This window comes from Rhinolophus sinicus, linkage group LG02 (assembly GCF_036562045.2).
Source record: "Rhinolophus sinicus isolate RSC01 linkage group LG02, ASM3656204v1, whole genome shotgun sequence".
Classification (NCBI taxonomy): domain Eukaryota; kingdom Metazoa; phylum Chordata; class Mammalia; order Chiroptera; family Rhinolophidae; genus Rhinolophus; species Rhinolophus sinicus.
Window position 1 is genome coordinate 179,553,267 of NC_133752.1, and position 20,115 is coordinate 179,573,381.

Consider the following 20,115-nt stretch of genomic DNA (forward strand, 5'->3'; position numbering starts at 1 on the left):
AGGACCTGCTTGGTTAAGGCTAATATTTCCATGGACAGAATTTAGAAATGGATATTCTGAGACATTTAGCTCACAGATTCTTATTTTCATCCTAGTAATATTTTTTATAAAAATATGTGGAGCACAGATCAAATTTCTTCTTATAGTCAGTCAAATGAAGAGCAACATAATCCAATTACCCTTTAGCTTTTGGAATATATTTGAAGAAAGGAAAAAAATCTGAAAAAATTAACTGAAGAATATATATATAGTCAACTAGTGTTTCCCAGTGTAGGGTTTGTGGGAAGAATATGTTTAAAAAGAATTATCAATGGATTGATAGGGGAAACTCATTCAGTTAAAATAGTGCAAGAAACTTTTACTTATATTCCTACAGACAGACCAATACAATGGTGACCGCTTTCCCCACCACTGGAAATAGGCACCATTTATGGAGTGCTCACGATGTGCCAAATGGCATCCTAGCATATCACGTACATAACAGCGCTGCTGTGATGTGTCAAAATGCCCATTTTACAGATGAGAAAATTGAGGTCTGGAGAGGTGAAATGACAGCTCCGAGTGATAAATTTAGGACTGAAACCCAGGTCTATTTGATTCCAATCTTGAACTGTTTCTACTAAGTATCACAGGCCCTAGACTGTAAGCTTTTTTCATTTTCCCTATTCTGATATACCAGATTATTTTCAAAATCGTGCATTGGTTCCAGGCCAGCTAATAACAGTTGTATTGTTGGAATTAGTGCCTAGACTATCATTGACACTTGATTATATATATTAGTAAAAATGAGCTGAGTTCATGGGACTTCAAGAGCTAAGAAGGAAGACATTCTAAAGTGGTTAACTTGAGATTGAGTTCTCTAAATTATTCTTTTACTTTTTAAATACTTGAGTTTTTTTGACTCATTATTTATGGTGTTTTTGGTTTAAGTAGTCAGCAACTTGTGCTCACAACTTATGACCTGATTATATTAAATAAAAATAATAATTATTAGCTTAAAATGAAAATGCATTCAGTTGTGCCCTTTCTTTCTCAGGCCTTAGAATTTCTCCTGTGGGCCAGTGTATGTATGGAGTCCTCGGTCCCACTGCTGTCTGTCAGGTACTTGACGTGGAGAGCTACTCTTTATACTGCTGTCTGCCAGTGCTACTATGACTGCCAAGCTGGTATTCATGGGGAGGTAGGCGACTTTTTAATTCTGAGGATCCTAATATTTTAAAATACAACTTATGCAGCATTTTCTTCTTTAGATGCCCAGCAAGAAAATCACAAACAAACAAACAAACAAAACCCAAAGAATTGCAATGAAGCAAAGACAAAAGTCCTAGGCTTTATTTGCAGAAATTTGCTTGGCTTCTCTATTTTGCTGATTTCTTGCTCGGCTTTCTGCCCTCTCCTTTATTCTTTATTCACTTCTACCATCTTTGCTGCTTTTCTGAGTAAGATTTCTGGTATCTTTTCTTCCTCATCGTATTTTTGTATGCAAGTTACTTTCCTTCCCTGTTTACTTTTATATTCCATTCGCCTACCATTCCAGCTCTCATTTTATTTATTATTTATCTATTTGTTTGTTTGTTTATTTTCATCTATTTCTTGTTCGTTTTTTTCTCTTTTCTCGTATATCTTTTTGACTGAATACTTGGAATATAACTTAACTACTGGTTGGGGCTTCTATTGTCCTATCCAGTACCCCTATGCAAATGAAAAAATGCACATCTCTACAGCACACGGTTCTTGCTTTGTCAGTGGATGGGGCCTTGGTGAGAATTAAAATAGGCACCCCTTTCTTTGAGCCAACACATACCGGCACCAGTGTGCATGGCTTGTGGAGTGCAGTGTGGGCTGGATTTCAGCCCTCACTCAACCACTTGGCTGAAAGTCTTGTGCAGGACAGAGCCTTCACAGCTGTACAAATCCCTGTTCATATCCTGTTCACAACCATAAATAAATCATCTGGCCAGTTAATGGCTCCTTTACATTTAGTTTTTCCTGCCCGAACTAATTCTGAAGGGTTGGATGGTAGTGGTCCAGAGGCAGGTGAATAGCCTAATACAGCCCTTGTGGGATACATTTTCTAGCCTAGGATACATTCCAGAAATTACTCACCATGTATGTATAGTTAATTGTAGTGTGTTCGTGGTGGCATAGTTCTATAGCTATTCAAATTACCAGGGAATGGAACATTTACATACATAGTGTTGACCACTTGATTCCAATGGAATTCTTCCTTCCAGAAAAATTTAACACTTCATATATGTTTTTATTGTGGTCTAGAAGCATCGTCATTAAAATTGTAAATTATAAATGCACTATTTCAAAGAACTGATAAAATAAATTACGTGACTTGAACTCTTTTTGTTATTATCTCTAGAGAGTTATAATAATGGTGATCTGATTAAATAAGCAAGCCTTCCTTCTTCCTTCCTTTCTTCTGATATAAATAAATACTTCCTATATGGTGGGTACTAGAGATACGAAAATGAATAAGACCCTATAAAGACCTCACAATTTAATGGGCAATGTGAACATTTGAATAGATAATACAGTGTGTTTTGGTAGGAAGGTTAGGATTCAAGAAGAACACTGAGGAGGATATGTGAGTGTGTGTGTGTGTGTGTGTGTGTGTATGATGTGTGTGTGTGTGTGTATGATGTGTGTGTGTGTGTGTGTGTGTGTGTGCAATGCCGGAGATGTTATAATATGTATGAAGCTAGTGTCTAACCTAGAATTTGGCTTTCCTTACTTTTAAAATGTCTTAACTCATAAAGTTAGCGTATCTGACAGTGTATTAACTTTAGATCCACAGAATTTAGTGGTGCTTATAGGAAGTGATAGATTGGATAGCTACTGTGTTATAGAGAGTCAGCATCAGCCTAGAGTTTAATTCACCAATTAAATGTCTGGGAGAATAAAACATGCTGTCTTGATACATTTTTAATCACTACGCTCTTAACTTATTATGAGTTAAATTTATTTTAATTGCATCTAGGCATTTGCTCGGCGTGCTTTAGCTAAAATTGATGAGTTAAGGCAACTGGAATTAATGGCATCCTCACAATCACAGGAAGAATCCAGAGCATATTACAGAGAGGCCACAATAAAGGTATAAAAATTTCATGAAATAAAAGAAATTGACTGCATTCTACAGTTGATGAAGTGCTTGCTGTTAGTAGTGGGGAAAAGCATCCCACTGGTGCTTCATATATAATTCTTCTTTTTGAGGCAGATGGCGGTGATGATCTTCAAACGAGGAGTATTTGAGTCTAGAAGAAAAAACAAAAATTTGTTTAGACCCAAGATAAGAATTAACCTAAGGGAAGTACAAACTGTAAGTCTAAGACTGTCTTCTCTGTTTCAGACTCATTTTTGGTGTATTTGTATTATATCTCTGAATCTTTTAAGCCTTGTCATTAAATATTAAACCTTGCAACCCTATTCTCTGCACCAGTGGCAAATAGAGAGAAGAATGCCTTCCCAATTTGGACACTACCTCACTTCATCCCTTCCTCAAAGCTTTTTGTACCTTCACACAATCCCAGTTTTGTAGCTTTAAAGGACAAGAGGCCGAAAAAGAGGCTGGGAAAGGTGCCAACGCACAGGCCTCTGAGTGGTTCCACAGAGGCCTTTGTTTTGACAGCTTGGTGTTAGTTTAGAAGTCTTTGAGGTTGGAGAGAAGGTGGTGGCACCTTTTCTCATCCACTTCAGGTTTCCCCTTTGGGAGTGTTTAGGAAGTAGGTCAAAGTGTAGCAACAAACAACCCCCATATCTCCATGGCTTAAAACTATTTATTTCCCACTGGAGTCAAGTTATTACAGTTATCAGGTGGCTCTGCTCATGACCGCTGCTCAGGGCCAGATTGACAAGCAGGCTTCACTTCAAAAATTGCTGGTGGTTCTGTCAGAGAGCTTTGGAGGGTCTCACACAAGGCAGGAATACCCAGCATGGAAGTGACAGCAGTCTCTCCTCCCATGTTAAACCTCATCACAGGACCCCTTCCAGCCACAAAGGTATTTAGCAGCAGTGAGGGCTATCGCAGGAGGCACCTGGGATCTAGTTATGCCTTGTGGGGTCCTCTGCCTCTCCTCCCTTGTGCCCTTTTCCTTCTTCCACCGTCTTCCCTGTTACCTTTCTGAATATCAGTATTCCTTAAGGCTGGGTCTATATTTCTTCGAAGCTTTCCCTGACTGTTGTAGATGGTCATAAACTCTCTTCTGTAAGCTTCTTTGTGGAGACTGAAAAGGAAAGTGAGGGGGAAGAAGAGCAGTTTCTAACAGAAGAGTAGTAAAATCTCAGAATCTGGAAGGGATTTTAGAAATCACGTGCTTCAGTCCTTTTCTAAGATGGGGAAAATAAAGCCCAGAGTATTTAAATTACTGGCTCAAGGTCACCAAGGCAGCTGCTGGAAGCACTGGGAACAGAACTTGGGTCTCTAGTCCAGTGTTTTCTCTCTACTGCAGTGACTGCTGTTCTCTGGTTCTTAACAACATTTAGAAGTAATTCTTTTCTTAAATTTTAAATAAATCATAATACTTAAATTCAGGTATTATTTGGACATGGTAGCTTTTTATTGCTACTTAGTGTGACTATGAAATATTGACCACTGAGCCCAGAAGTACGTTTCATGCAGCCCTTTTAAATCATATCCTTTACCATCCAATGGTGTGTAATTGGTGGGGTTGGTAATGTGCTGAATTATAGTAATTTCATGGATGAGCTGTTGAACTGCCTTCACCTGGTGCTGTTAACTAGTAATGCTGTAGTGTTTGTAAGAAAGCAGGGGACAAGTCTTATTTTCTCGTTAACATTTTTTTCTTTAAGCAAACCAAATTTAAGTATTGAAAGTTGTGAGGTTGTCATTAATGAGCACATTGTTAGGACTTGATTTATAATCATCCTAGTATAAAAAATAAATATATTTTCAAAAAAAAATGTTTAAAATTCCAGATAGCATTACATTAAAAAACATTAATTTCTAGTTTCTTATAAGATCATCATTATATGGAAATTATATGGTATATCTTTTTAGGAAAAAATTATAATTGTTCAGTGGGTAGTTTTGACAGAGAATAGTCAAAATACCCTTTTTATAAAGTCATAGTATATTACTTTGACATATTTTGCAGAAGGTTCTGCTTTATATGTATGAAATAATTTTATTATATATTTCCTACAAAAGAAAGTAATTTTAATATGTATTAAATCTATTTTATAAAACATTTTTGAGTGTGTAAGGCAGTTAGTTGTTAACTCAAAGTAAATCATTTTGATTTTCAAAGGATTCTTTTAAGGACTACTAATTCAGACTCCTAATGATTGACTGTTTAGTGATTTGTTCAGTAAATATTTTTAGAGTACTGCTATGTGAACAAGATGGATGGAGGTTACATTCCAGTGAAGAAATTACATAGTAAATAAATAAAATAATTATAGCTTGTCATGAGTATTAAGGAGGAAATAATGGTAGTAATGAGTTACATGTAAAGCCCTTAGAATGATCCTGGCACATAGTAGGTCCTGGGTAAATATTAGTTATTGCTATTATTTATTTTTCATTCATTCATTCTATAGCCATATACTGAACACTTATTGTTGTTTCAACTGTGGTAGAATATAGAAAAGACTAAATTGCAGTTCTGTCTTTTTGAATGATTTCAGGATAATGATCTGGATTTGACTATAGAGAGCAAAAGGGGGGAAACATTCTAAGTAAAGGATTAGAGCATGATCATAGCTTGAAAGCAGGAGTAAGCAAAGTTTATTGGGGGACAGTGCTTGACTGGGGTAGGTATACTATGTTGGGGAATTAACATAATGCATCTTATATAGTAGGTATCATGGAAACCACAGGATTTAGAAGTGGAACAGACTGCATGGTTTGCGTCATCCAGCTTCTTATCTGTCCTTACATTTAAAACGGTCTTATATGCACTATGCAGTACATGAACCAGAATTTGTCTAGTATTTTTGTTACTATTATTTTAGTTGTTTCCAATTCTTTGCTATAATTAATATTGATGTAATCAACATCTTAAATTATATTTTTCAATCTTTTATTTGTTATGGATCAACTTCTAGGTGTAGGATTTAAATTAAAGGATACACTTTTATTTCTCTTGATATGTATTGCCGAATTAATTTCCAAAGTATGTTCTTAAAGGTGACAACCAATTGGTATGTACCAATTTCGCCACAAGCAATGATTGTTTTGATACTATGATTTCTTTACTTTTTTATAATTCAATTTTCATAAAATGGCTTGTTTTATCTTTATTTTTTGGATTAAACTTTCCCTTATATTTGTGTTTACTCTGTTTCCTTTTTTTGTAAATTATCTTTCAGTCTTTGAACATTTATCTACTAGAGATTTTAATTTTTAAAATATGCTTGAATAAGCTCATTGTTTTTATAGACATTAATATTTTCCTTGTCGTGCTTGATAGCAATCCATTTTTTAAATTGCTTGGGCTTTAAATCTTTTTTATAGCTCTTTTAAATATTTATATTTTAAAGTCCTTTATTTGGTATTCATCTATAGCTTTGATAAATATTCTGTTCCACTTTTTGCTAACTTTCCTATGATATTTTAAAAAAAATTTACTGTAATCTATTTGGGTTTTATCCCTGCTTTTGTTTTTTTGTCTTTCTGACTTTGCCCTAAGAACAGGAAAGAAACAAAGGAATCATGGGGAATATGATGGGTATGTTCTAACTGGACATGGATTCTAGAAAAGCCAACTAGAGCTACCTTTCTTATTTTCTTGTAACCTAAATACAGAGAGCAGGTAATTTGTCGGAGAGAATAAAGTGTGGAGGCAAGCGATCTGAGGGAGGTGAAATCATTCTGGGTCTGTTCAAAGCAGAGGGCCTGGGAATGCACACAGGGCTTTAACAGTTACTAGTTTATTCGCATACCGCTGGTCAACTCTTCCTCAGAGTTAACTAGCATAAAACCAGTTATTTATATAAAATATTGTCTCACATTTGGGTTTGAGGACCTTTTGCATTAGAATTTTCTACGGTGCTTATTAAAAATGTCCCACTCAGACCCACTGGATCTCTGGAGATGTGGTCTGTGAATCTGAAAAGCACTCCTGAGAGATTCTTAAACAACCGAAGTTTTAGTATCAGTTCTTCAAGGGTGTAATTTGGATACCACAAAGCCTATGGAGACTGATGCTGCCCTAACAAGATAGTGTTGAACAGCCTTTTTATATTGCCTTGGAAAAAACGCAAAGAAATACCAAAGTGTTTGATATAATGGCAGCATGACATGAACTTTAATGGAGTCTGGAATGATACCTCAAAAAAATGAAAATCATAAAAGCAGCCATCTCAATGATAGGCCAACCACTCTTTCTTTTAACATTGATTAAGCATGTCTTACTTATCTTTGCCATGTAACATCAGATATTGTAGAACTTTTAAAAAATGGACTGTTCTTTTTTTGTTTTGTTTTTTAATTCTAGTTGCCGTGGCCACGTACTGTCACCGAACGGTTGTTGGATGAGATGTTTGATAGCACTGCATCCCAGTTTCTGGCTGTCTTGGAAGCTCTTTCTGATTCAAATAGGCGAACACTGCAAACTGGACCTGTTGTTACAGATGAAGTAGAAGTTCGTGATGTTGTCTCAGAACTGTTTATAGCAGGAAAAGAACTTTTGATAAGTAAATAACTTGTTGAGATAAATAATATTGTATTGTAGAACAGGAGTAAGATAAGTTTTTAGTGTGGTAGTCCATCCATAAACTCATATCCAATTTTTATTGATTATGAATTGAGAAAACTTGCTAAACTCAATTGATAATTCAAATAATTTATTAGTAGATTTCCTTTTGGATTTTTAAATGTATACAATCATCTGTAAATAATGACAATCATATTTCTTTCTAATTCTTAAAAGTTTTTATTTCTTTTTTCTTACATTTCTTGGCTTATTGCACTGAATATGATCTCCAATAAAACATGGAATGGAAGTGGTGAGAGCAGATATCCTTGTCTCATTTATGATCGCTAATGGAAAGCTTTCAACACTTACCACTAATTTTGATATTTGCTAAAGGATTTTTTCAGATACTCTTTTACAGACTAAGGAGTTTGGTATTTATTCTTGTTTTGCTTTGTTTTATTTGTTTATTTGTTTGTTTTAAACCCTGAGTAGTTGAATTTCATCAAAAGCTTTTTCTGGATTTAATGAGATTTATTGAGTTGATCAAGGGCTTTTCTGTTTTATTTCTGTTAATATGGTGAATTACATTGATAACTTATCTAATTTTTAATCACCGTGTATTTTGGGAATAAACCTAATGTAGAGGTGAGGATAATCCTTTTGATATATTGGTGTTTTTTTTTTGCTAATGTTTAATATTTTTGCCTCTCTGTTCATGAGCGAGATTTTCCTTTCTTGTAATGTCCTTTTTAGGTTTTAATATCAAGGTCATGTTGGCCTCACAAAAAGAGTTAAGAGGTACACACTCTTTCTCTATTACCTGGAACAATTTGTGTCAGATTGGTGTCATTTTTTTCTAAATGTTTGGTTGACTTTACTGGTTAAGCCATTTGGACCTAATTTTCTTTGTGGAAAGATTTTTAACTATGGATTAAATTTCTTTCATAGACATAAAATGATTTAGGCTTTCTTTTCATTAAAAAAATCTTCTATCTGTTTGATAAATTGCACTTTCCTTGACGATTTTTGTTTTTATCTAATATTTTCAAATTTTAATTAAATTTTTAATATCTCATTATGACCTTTTTAACATCTGTAAGATCTGCAGTGGAGTCCCCTTTTTCTTTCCTGATAGTTGTAATTTTGCCTTTTCTCTCATTTCACTGGTTGCACTAGAAGTCTACAATTTCATTAGTCTTTTGGAGGAATATTTGACTTTGTTCAACCTCTCTATTGTATATTTGTTTTTCATGTTATTTTGTTTTTTTCTTATTTCCTTTAATTTATTTTTCTTGGCTTTATTTTGCTGATTTAAAAAAATGATTGACTTGGAGATTTAGATCATTGATTTTCAGGATTTACCCTTATTTAATATATATATATATATATTTATATATAAAGATACTTCTCTCTAAATGCAGCTGTAGCTATGTACCTGAAATTTTGCTTTATCTTACCACATTACCATTTAGTTAAGAATATTTTTTAATTCCCATTATGACTTCTTCTGTGCTATATGGGTCATGCATGAGTCAAAACATATAGAAACATTCTAATTATTATTATTTTTTTTTGTTACTGATTTCTAGCTTAATTATACTGTGGTCATAAACATGTTCTGTAGTATTTGAAACCATTGAAATTTGTTGAGATGTGTTTATAACCTAATTTGTGGTCAGTTTTGGTAAACAGCCTCTATGTATTTGAAAAGATTACATATTCTTTGTTGTTGGGTACGTTGCTTTATATATATAGCTTGTAAATAATGTAGTTAAATTTTCTTTATTCCTACTATTTTTTTGGCCTGTTTATTTTGATGAGGGAGATGTGTTAACATCATCTGCTATGCATTTCTGTTGGTGTGGAATTTTGTTACAACATAGTGTATGCATATATTTTACTTTAGCCCATATTGCTTTCCAAAGTGATTTTTTCTAAGTAAATTTTTTACACTCCCATCAGCATTATATGAGAGTTCTAATTGCTCCAGATTCTGATATTTAGATATGTGTCTTTTTTATTTTGTCCATTGTTGTGTGAATTCAGTAGAATTCCATTATGGAATACATTTGCGTTTTTCTGATAACTGCTGAAGTTGAGCACCTTTTCATACATTTCTTTACTATTTGGATATCCTGTTGTGAAGTGTAAGTTCAGATCTGTTGGAAGAGGTCATCAAGAGGATGTGACTACAGTTGACCTGTGAGCTGGACCTGGGCCATTAGAGGCTCCTTCCTCCTATCCTGTCCTTGCAATGTACAGGTCCTACTATGTTCACATTAGTAGCCATTTCAAAGACATAGTTTTGAGAGAGTAAGGTGCTGTAGGGACCATCTGGATAGTATAGGTGACTGACCCCATTAGTTAAATCCTCCCTATAAACTTTTGGTGGGCGGATGTGGAAATCTACTGGTCTTGCAGCTACCTAAGACAAGCCTCAGATGCAAGTTCCCTTGCTCATTAAAACTACCACTTACCCAGCTGAAGGTCTGCCTCTTTCTTTGATCTCTCTTTGACCTGCATGTATGGGAGCCAGTTTGCAAACCAAGATCTTTTCCCCATTTTTCTATTGGGCTGTTTGCTTTTTTCTTACTGGTTTAAAGAATTCTTGATAGATTCCAGATGCAAGTCTTTTACTGACTGCATGTACTGGAAACATCTTTTCTCATTTGGTGGCTTGCCTTTTCATTCTCCGAATTATAGCTGTTAAGGAACAGGAATTCTTTTAGTTTTGTTTTGTTTTTGTGTCCAAAATTCATTCATTCATTCAACAATTATCTACTGGGTATCTTCTTTATGTCTGGTGGTCTCCTAGGTTTTCTGGGTACAACTATGAATATAGTCGTTGGTCTAAAGAACCTATAACCTAGATATAGGATTTGGGTCAGTAGGGATCTGATCCTGGTTTTATCTTTATAGTATATGGTAAGACTATGAAGGCAAATGCAATCTTAATGTATGTATTGGGGTTTTTGTTACTCTATATTATGTTTGTACTAGGATCTGTAGCTATAATTCATTCATTTTCTCTGCTGTAGTACTCTATTGTATGAATCTTCCACTTGGCTTAGTCATCTGTGAATGGATCTGAACTGCTTCCAGTTTGGGGCTGTTATATTTTCTGTTGCAAAGACCATTCTTATACATGTTTCTTAAAGCAAAGGTTCATGGGGTTTTCAACTATTTACATACTTAGTAGTGGAATGAAATCAATATTGCATAGGATGTATATCTATGACTTTACCAGATAATGCAAAATTGCTTTCCAAAGTTAATGTTCAAGAGCAGTGAATGAGAGTTCCCCTTGTTCCTTATTTTGTCTAATATTTGGTATTTTCACTTTAAAATTTTCCAGTCTGGTAGATATGAAATGGTATCTCCCTATGCTTTATGTTACACATATTCTGTTGTGAAGTTGGGTCCCAAATCTATGACTTGTGGGCATAGATTCTCCATGAATAGTTTTTTTCTCCTGTGCCTAGAGTCAAAGTTCAGAGAGCCAAGTTTAGGTTTGCTTACTTGTTTCTTTGTTTTCTGGTTCACTTTTTTATGTAGTCTCTAATCGTAACAGGAATTCTTAATTTTAATGTAGGCCAATTTATCAGTATATCCTTTATAGTTAACCATTTTTGTGTCATGTTTAAGAAATGTCTGCTACCCTAGTGTCATAAAGATATATTTCTATGCTTTCTTCTAGAAACTTTATTATTTTACCTCTAACATTAGGTCTAAATTTGGATCTTTTTTTGTTGGTATGAGGTAGGAATCAAGTTTTATTTGTTTCAATATAATATCCAGTTGACACAGTACCATTTGTTGAGGACACCTTCCTTTCCTTATTTGCTAATACTATCCCTTTGTCATAAACTAGGTGACTATATGTGTGCTTTTCACTCAGTATAATTCCCTTGAGATGTATCGAAGGTGTTATGTGTATTAATAATTCACTTCTTAATGTTGCAGAGTAGTATTTCATGTTGTGGGTGTATCACAGTTTGTTTAACCAGTCACCTGCCGAAGGACATTTAAGTTGTTTCCAGTTTTTGTCTCTTAGGAATGAAGCTACTATGAATATTTGAGTACAGGTCTCTGTGTGAACATGAATTTTCATTTCTCTGGGATAAATGCTCAAGGTACAATTGCTGGATCATATGTTAAGTATATATTAATTTTGTAAGAAATGCCATACTATTTTCAAGGATGACTACCATTTTACATTTCCACCAGCAATGTATGATGATCCAGTTTCATCCTCAACAATATTTGGTAGTACCATGATTTTTTGTTTTGTTTTAGCCATTTGGAGAATTATGTAGTGATGTTTCAGTGTGGTTTTAATTTGCTTTTCCCTGATAGCTAATGATGCTGAATATCCTTTTATGTGCTTATCTTTTCATTTGCCATCTTTACACCGTCTTCAGTGTTTTTTTGCCCATTTTCTAATTAGATTGTTTATTTTTTCTGTTGAGTTTTGAGCGTTCTTTGTCTGTTCTTAATGCAAGTCCTAGTCATTGCTTTTTAATACAGTAAATACATTTCTTAACCTGTTTTCTTCATCCTTACTTCCCATTTTCCACTGCTTCTTTCTAAATTAATTTCTTTTTGCTGAAATGTAAACTCTAAGAACTTTGAAATAGTTTATCTGGATATAATAGTTTGCTTAAAAGTTTGTTTCTTTTAAAATTTTAGAAATATTTCCCTACAATCTTTCATATGGTGTTTTTTCTTTTTTTTTTTTATGGTGAAAGAGCGGTTTATTAGAAGAAAAAGTACACTTCAAAGAGGTAGAAGTAAGCTGAGCAGAAGGCAGTGGCTCAACGGCCATTATTAGAAGAGAAAGCATATTTCCAAAGCATTAGGAGCAGGCCATGGGTCAAATGCTCAAAGGCCCAAAGGACAAACAGCCAAGGGTCAAGGGCCAGCTGTATAGTGTTGAGAAGTCAGTTTAAATCTTGTTGTTTTATGGATTTAGCTTTTATTTTATTTTGTTTTATTTTATATTTTATTTTATTTTGGAATATTGAGGAACAGTGTGTTTTTCCAGGACCCGTCAGCTCAAGTCAAATCATTGTTTTCAATTTAGGTGTGGAGGGCACAGCTCAGTGGCTGATGTGGGAATTGAACCGGTGACCTTGGTGTTATGAGCACTGCACTCTAACCATCTGAGCCAACTGGCCTGCCCTGGATTTAGCTTTTATATTTTTTTCTTTTCTATGATGTTCTTACACTTCATTATATTGGGTGTAGGGGTGGATTTAGTAGTACAGGCAGTACTTTGAGGTCTGACATCTTTCTTTAATTTTTTCATGTTACTTCTTCATTACTTCACTTACGTTTACTTAATTCTCCATGGGTCCTAATAGATAAATGTTAACACTTCCATTCTCCACATCTTATTTATTTCATTATTTTTATCTCTTTATTCCTTTCTATTGCCTTCTGGTAAGGTTTCTCAATCTGATTTTCCAGGTCACTAATTTGTTCTTTGGTTCTCGCTGCTCTATTCTGTTCATCTATTGAATTCTTTGTTTCACTAATAATATACTTTATTCTTAGTACCCATTTGACTCTCTTTTATAGCAGTATGTTCTTGCTTCTTGTCTCTTATCTATCTTTTCTTATTTCTTTGAGAGAATACTTATTAAGCGTAAGCTGTGGTTCACTCTGTTCCATTTTTATGCTTCCTCTGGTAAAAGATGTCGTCATTTGTAGTCTTTGTTTCAAGGTGTTTGTGCTTTTAATTTTCTTTTCTCATGAGTTTACTTTACCTTCTGTTGCCGTGGAACATCAGCTGACTTGGCTAGAGAGTCCACCTGGAAGGAGGGATGAAAGGCCTTAGCTTGTGTGCTTCTAAGTGAGTTTAGGATGTGTGAGCTTGCATTTGCGTGCACACACCTGTGTGAGGGCAGGGAGTCTCTGTGCCACAGGTTGGGATCATCTTAACAGGAAAATACAAGATCTCAGATGAGAGTTTCCTTGACATCCTTCACCCAAATCTGAAGATTTGTCTTCGTCTGCACCCATCCTTTCCACTGTCTCTTATTAAAAATCGTATGTTTCTTCTCTTCCTCTTTAGGTCTTTAAGCCTACTCTTTCCGAACTCTCCCTTCATTCCTTGTCCTCTTTCAGCTTCTTCCCTGTATTTCTTCCTCTTGTTAGAATCAGATTTATTGAAGGAATTGTCTATTTTCATTGTTCCAATTTTTTTTTCTTCCTTCTTGTACGTAAGCAGTCTTCTGTCCCCAGCACTCTGCTGAGCATGCCCTGATGGTCTCCTTATTGCTCAATCCAAGGGTCACTTTTCAGGGCAACCCTTTACTCTCTGTAGTATTTGTTGCTGTTGACTAGTCCTTTCTCTCTAAACATTTTTATTTGCCACTGTTTCTCCTTCTGCCCTTCTCTTACATGTTGGTGTTCCTTAGTGTTCTGTCTCAGGCAGCTGTATGTCGTCCGTTGCTGATTCTATCATTTACTATGGCTATATAATGATGACTTTGAAAGTTATACTCCTCTTTTAGATTTCTTCCTTGAGCTTCTATTTGTTATATGTAGCTCTACAAATATGTTTGACACTCCATGAATAGCCTTCCCTGATTGCTCTCCTATCCTAAGCCTATGTTTGATGCCCTTCCACTCTGTCCCCATGACACCCTGAATTTGCCCACTAAGATTTCTTCTTTCCCCCACGAGAGTGTAAACTCTGTGAAGGCCTGGATTGTCTTTCTTTTCCATTGTTTCCCTAGTGCCTGATGGTTAATATTTAGTAACTATTTATTTGTATGAATAACATTCAAACCTCTCTCTTTCCTTTCCTAGTGTCAAATATTGGTACAGATGGAATGCTTGGTTTTCCACAAACATCTCTTCTGCAACTTATTATAAATAGAAAAAATGGTATTTCTATGGATGCTGCTGTGAAATTTATAAAATTAGCTTTTACCTATGAGGAATGGAGTTTATTTGAATCATCAGCTGGGCAGCTTATTGATTTTCTCCAGGTAATATATGCAAAACCATTAATTTGTTATATTAGGATGATACTGAATTACTAATTAACTTATGGGATATAATTTTCTTAGAGACAGGATGATCCAGAGTCAAAGAAAGCAGAGAAGGATTTAACTCTTCTTATGGCAATAGAACCTTTAATCAATGTAAAGAAGAACAAAGATTTGATTTTTCCTTTGGAAAACTACAGAGAAGAACAGTCAACGTTGTACATTAAAAGAACTGCTTTTCATGGTGAGTATTTATTTGCCTTTTTGAATAATTAGTATAATTTTATCTGATAAAATATGCTCTTTATGGGTGAGGTGAGAGAATGTTCAAGGTAGTGGGAGCAGGAAGTGCAAAGGTCCTGAGGTGAGCACGTGCTTGGTTGTTGAGGGAACAGCAAGGAGGCATGTATGAGTGGAGTGCACTGGTGGTGATCATAGAATCTGAGAATGTGGAGGAGGTGAAGTCAGAGAAATAGCCGGGCGCCAGATCTTGCAGGATTCTAGATATCATGTGTGTCATTTTTGTACAATTGCTATGTTTCTGTGCCTTTTCTATTTGAAATTTTGTAATTGATTTTTTTTTGTTTCATTTTCCTCTACTTTATGAATTGAGACTCTTGTATGAAGACTTATGGATATTCAGAAGACATTTTCTATTTAGCAGCAACCTTGTATTCCTGTGTCTGCACCTCTCCCCAGGTGAAATAACAATGTTGGATAATTTTTAAATGGATTGAAAGAGGCTATTGTACCTCCTTTATAATCTGATTTAAAATATCACAAGAATTGCATCTTGCCAAAATTCTATATTTTGTAATCATCAGAATAAGAGATTGAGTTATATCCTGACTTGTAATTTTAAGTCTCTCTTTATTATTGTCATCATTTTGGGTCTCAGTCTTACTTTTTGGGAAATTTCTAGGCTAGCTATATTTCTAATAAAGAAATGAGGCAGTGGTTTTAATGAAGAGTTAATATTCTTAATGAAATACTGCTTTTAGTCCATAAGTACAAAGTCTGTTTATTATTTGAAGTCCCTTTGCACACAATGGCCAGTATTTAGCAGTGACTTTTTTTGTGGGTATGAATGTTTAAGTAAAACTAATATAGCACTGGTTTTAAAACTGAATGCCAGGGATCCCCAGTTTTCTCTGAGGTTCCTCAGGAGCCCAGATTTCATAGTAACACCCTAATCTGTTTTTATTAATTGAGGTTCTGATAGAATTTCATTTGAAAGTTTGATTTTACTGTTATAAAGAAGTTTGAAAACCACAATTATAGAACACTGTGTATTAACTTTTGTTCAAATAAGTAACACATAGTAAGGGATTTGAGACGTTCTACTGTTATAGTATTTTCTATTTCTTCTGGGTTTATTCAATTATGTTATAATATGTGACAGTTATTTAATTTTTGAAAGAAAAGTATTTGGTAGCAAATATAACGATTATAGTGGGAGAACTAAACCAAAAAATTTCAATCAAGGCTGAAAAGAGCAAGGAATTTTCAGCTATCTGCTTTTAAAAAAATCATGCATGTCTTAATTTAGTTCAGTTCAATTCAAGAAACATTTATTCATCTCTGTTATGTTCCCAAACACTGTACTAAGGTGCTACATATACAAATTAAATCCTAGAGGTGCTCCAAAGGAGCTTAAAGTTTCATGTTATAATCATAAACTCGTTACCTTTCTAGATCAGATATAATGAGTAACTTTACATTTCTTTTGAAAAAAGCCAAGTAATTCATTCTGGGTCATCTATTGACACCAATGTGACATTCTGTTTAGTTTCTTCAAGTCTCTTATCCCTGGTCTGTTTAGTTTCTTCATGTCTCTTATCCCTGGTTTATATCCTTTCCCAGCTTCTATTCCCTCTCCCCTTGCTAGTTCAACCCTCCTCCCTGCCCCATTCTTTATTATTACAATACAGATTTAAAAAAAAATTTTTATTGGGGAATATTGGGGAATAGTGTATTTCTCCAGGGCCCATCAGCTCCAAGTTGTTGTCCTTCAATCTAGTTGTAGGGGGTGCAGCTCAGCTCCAAGTCCAGTAACCGTTTTCCATCTTTAGTTGCAGGGGGCACAGCCCACCATCCCATGTAGGAATTGAACCGACAACCTTGCTATTGAGAGCTGGCGCTCTAACCAACTGAGCCATCCGGCTGCCCTATGATACAGAAATTTTAAAAAGAATATAAACATTTCAGATTTGGATAGAACTAATTGGTTTACATACTTGCCAAAAAATGTTTGAAACTTCTTCTTAGAGAGCCAGAAGTAGCCTAGAGCGTTTGTTAAGAGTAAGGTCTCTGGAGTTAGACTTCATGGGTCTGAATCCTGGATCTGCTATTTTCTGTCATTTCATCTTGGGGAAAAAACAATCATCTTGTGCTTCAGCTTGCTCATCCGTAAAGTGGGGATGACAGTAACAGTAAAGTGGGGTTGATGAGATAGTACTCCTCTCATAGGTTGTTATGAGGGTGAAATGATTTGGTGTATGTCTTTGTCCGTTCAGGTTGCTGTAACAAAAATGCCACTGGGTGACTTCAACAACAAACATTTATTTCTTACAGTTGTGGAGGCTGAGAAATCCAAGATCAAGGCACTGGCAGATTTGGTGTCCAGTCTGCTCGCCTCCTGGTATATAAATAGCTGTCTTCTTGCTGTGTCCTCATTTGATGAAAAGACAGCGAGAGACTCTGGGGGTCCTTTTTATAAGGGCACTAATCCCATTCATGAAGACTTCACCTTTATGCCTAATTAACCGCTAAAGTGCCTACCTCCTAATGGGATCATGATGGGAGTTAAGATTTCAGCATAGGAATTTGAAGACACAAATATTCAGTCCACTCTGGGTGGTGAACACACAATGGGATTTATAGATGATGTAATACAGAATTGTACACCTGAAATCTATGTAATTTTACTAACAATTGTCACCCCAATAAATTTAAAAAATAAATTATTAAAAAAACCCCCAAAAAACAAACAAACAAATATTCAGTCCATTGCAGTATATACCAGGGATGCCAAAAAAATGTATACAAGTGGCAACTTTGGTCAATGTTGCTCAAGCAGTAGTTCGCTGTAATCAGAAGTGTCTGGACACTGATGGTAACCACTTTGAGCACCGCTTGTAACTGCAGAAGTCAAACGTGACTTGTATTCATCTTTTGTTATTGGTATATATTGAGTATTACAATTTTAATAGTTTTTTCCTTTCTTTAAATGTGTATACATTTTTTTGGTACGCTCTGTATAAAGCTCTTAGAATGTTGCCTGGCACACATTAAATGTTATATATCTATATGTCTTATTATTCTTATCAATTTACTTTGCCACTTTTATTTTCAGGAAGTTCAGCCTGATAAAGAAATCGTGGTGGATGTGATAATGTTCCTATGGCAGAAATGTAAATTAGGAATTCAGCGGATCAATATACCTAGAAATGACTATACAAAATTCATCCAGAAAATCAGTACTAATAAAGTATTGCTTTTTGTTTCCTTTCACATGTTTTTTTGTTATTATTAATTTAAATTGTGATACACATTTCAAATCTAAATTTTCCCTATTTATCCGTCTACATAGCTACTGTTTTCTAAAATGTATTGCTGAGTGAGCTTTTAAGTATACTCCCTGTACATCTGCCCCAATTTAGTTTTGGGGAGTGGGGAGTTGTTTCAGGTTTCCAAGGAAGGAATATAGTGTGTCTAAAGTCACATGAGCTTGGATAAACTTTTAAGAAGATTAATATTAGAAAATACAAATAAATAAGGAATTTAAGGGCTTTTTTCTGCAATGATACATTTAGACGATTTTAAAGAGCTACTTCATGGGAAAGAAAAAGTTGAGTAGGAGAATATTATAATCCGGAAACTTAGGAGAAAATATTTTAGCAACAACACAGTCTCCTGTGATGCCGAGGCCCCCTAAGATTTGCTACGTTAGGATTCATGGGCATGATTTTGTCATGTACTCTGATGAAGTAATGATGTGTGTGTATAAATATTGTTTTCTTATCTTAGCTCCCAAAGTGTGATGGCTAATTTTATGTGCTAAGCTTTGGGGATATAGGCATGAAAGACAGTGTTTGAGGCACCTATCTTGGAACCTGAAACACCTTCCCCCTCACTATTTTGGAGGACTTTGATAGTGAACTTAACAGCCCCTTTTAGAAAGGGGAATGAGAATTTCAAGGATAGTCTTGACTGATGTACAAAATCTTCACTGATATTTAAAAATAACGTGATAAATTTTCCATTATGGCTATAGACGTGCAGATCATGAGCTTAAGTGAATCTTCTCTATGAATTTACATAAACATACTGATTATTAAATATAATTGGACCATTGAACTTTATACCATTTATAATTAAGATGCACTAATAAGGCGGGGGTACCTGTATAACCTTTTCATATGATTAGAAGATGGTGATTTTAAAGAAGTACTGTTTTGAACAATGTGACTTTCTACAATGTAATATATTTTAATTTGATTTTGCTTTGTACTTTCTCTTTTTAGTGGTTTTATCTTCTGTGGCAGATAAATGAAGTAATTCACTGCTGTGAAATGGAAGACATTGACATTGTGGTGGTGGCAGAGGTCACATTACGATTAAGTGAAATACTGGAGTCTTTAGGAAACCCAAGAAGAAAATTTAAAAAATCTCTAGGTAAAATATTGAATGAAAAAGGATGAGATTATATGTTTCATATAATATACATATATGTATATGTATATATATATATATATATATATATATATATATATATATATATACATACACAGACATACACATACACACATGAATATGTAAGTTTCAAGTGGCATACAGGATAACTTCTGTTAATGGAAACTAGGTATTTCAGTATTGTGATTCATTGATGACTTACAATCAGAGATTAGAAATAATATAGGTTTAACCAAGTGGATTTTAAAAAAAGGTTATGTGCTTTTTGAGTCAATGGCAGATGAAACTCTGTCTGCTCATGTATTTCCCTTCTCCGTTCCTCGTCACCACCTACTCACCCCCTCCCCCATCCTTCCTTTTTTTCTGTGCTTTCCTCCTTTCACTCCCTTTGTACTTCCTTCTCTTCCGTTTCATGATAGAGTGTATGTTTCTGGAAGAAAGAGAGCATGTTTTGATCACCGTTATATTCTTGGCTCTTCGCAGATTCCCAGCTCTCCTGAGCCTGTGTGGTGAGCATGGCTTTGCAGATGGAGTGTTAGAGCCATGGGTCTCAAACTCTGATTGGTACAAGCATCACCTGGAAACTTGTTAAAAATACAAGTCCCAGGCCCTATTCAACTTCAGCTAGCCTGGGTCCTTCTAGTCTTTATTAGCTTACCAGGAGATTTTGATATGCACCAAGTTTGAGAACCATTGGTTAGAGATGCCTGGTTTTATCTTACATAATCAATGGCCTGAAGTCATAGTCTTTGAAA

General features: G+C 34.9%; 1 protein-coding gene across 2 annotated transcripts in view; it reads left to right on the forward strand.

The window, feature by feature from the left end:
* Positions 1–20,115, forward strand: part of CFAP54 (cilia and flagella associated protein 54) — a 252,306-nt gene that overhangs the window by 25,010 nt on the left and 207,181 nt on the right. For both annotated transcript variants that reach the window (XM_019732067.2, XM_019732066.2), the window contains exons 6-14: positions 1,037–1,180; positions 2,990–3,103; positions 3,227–3,328; positions 7,467–7,665; positions 14,484–14,665; positions 14,747–14,909; positions 15,279–15,364; positions 18,021–18,155; positions 19,192–19,342. In XM_019732067.2, the coding sequence (XP_019587626.2) occupies positions 1,037–1,180; positions 2,990–3,103; positions 3,227–3,328; positions 7,467–7,665; positions 14,484–14,665; positions 14,747–14,909; positions 15,279–15,364; positions 18,021–18,155; positions 19,192–19,342 (1,276 nt within the window). The remainder of the gene's footprint in view (positions 1–1,036; positions 1,181–2,989; positions 3,104–3,226; positions 3,329–7,466; positions 7,666–14,483; positions 14,666–14,746; positions 14,910–15,278; positions 15,365–18,020; positions 18,156–19,191; positions 19,343–20,115) is intronic.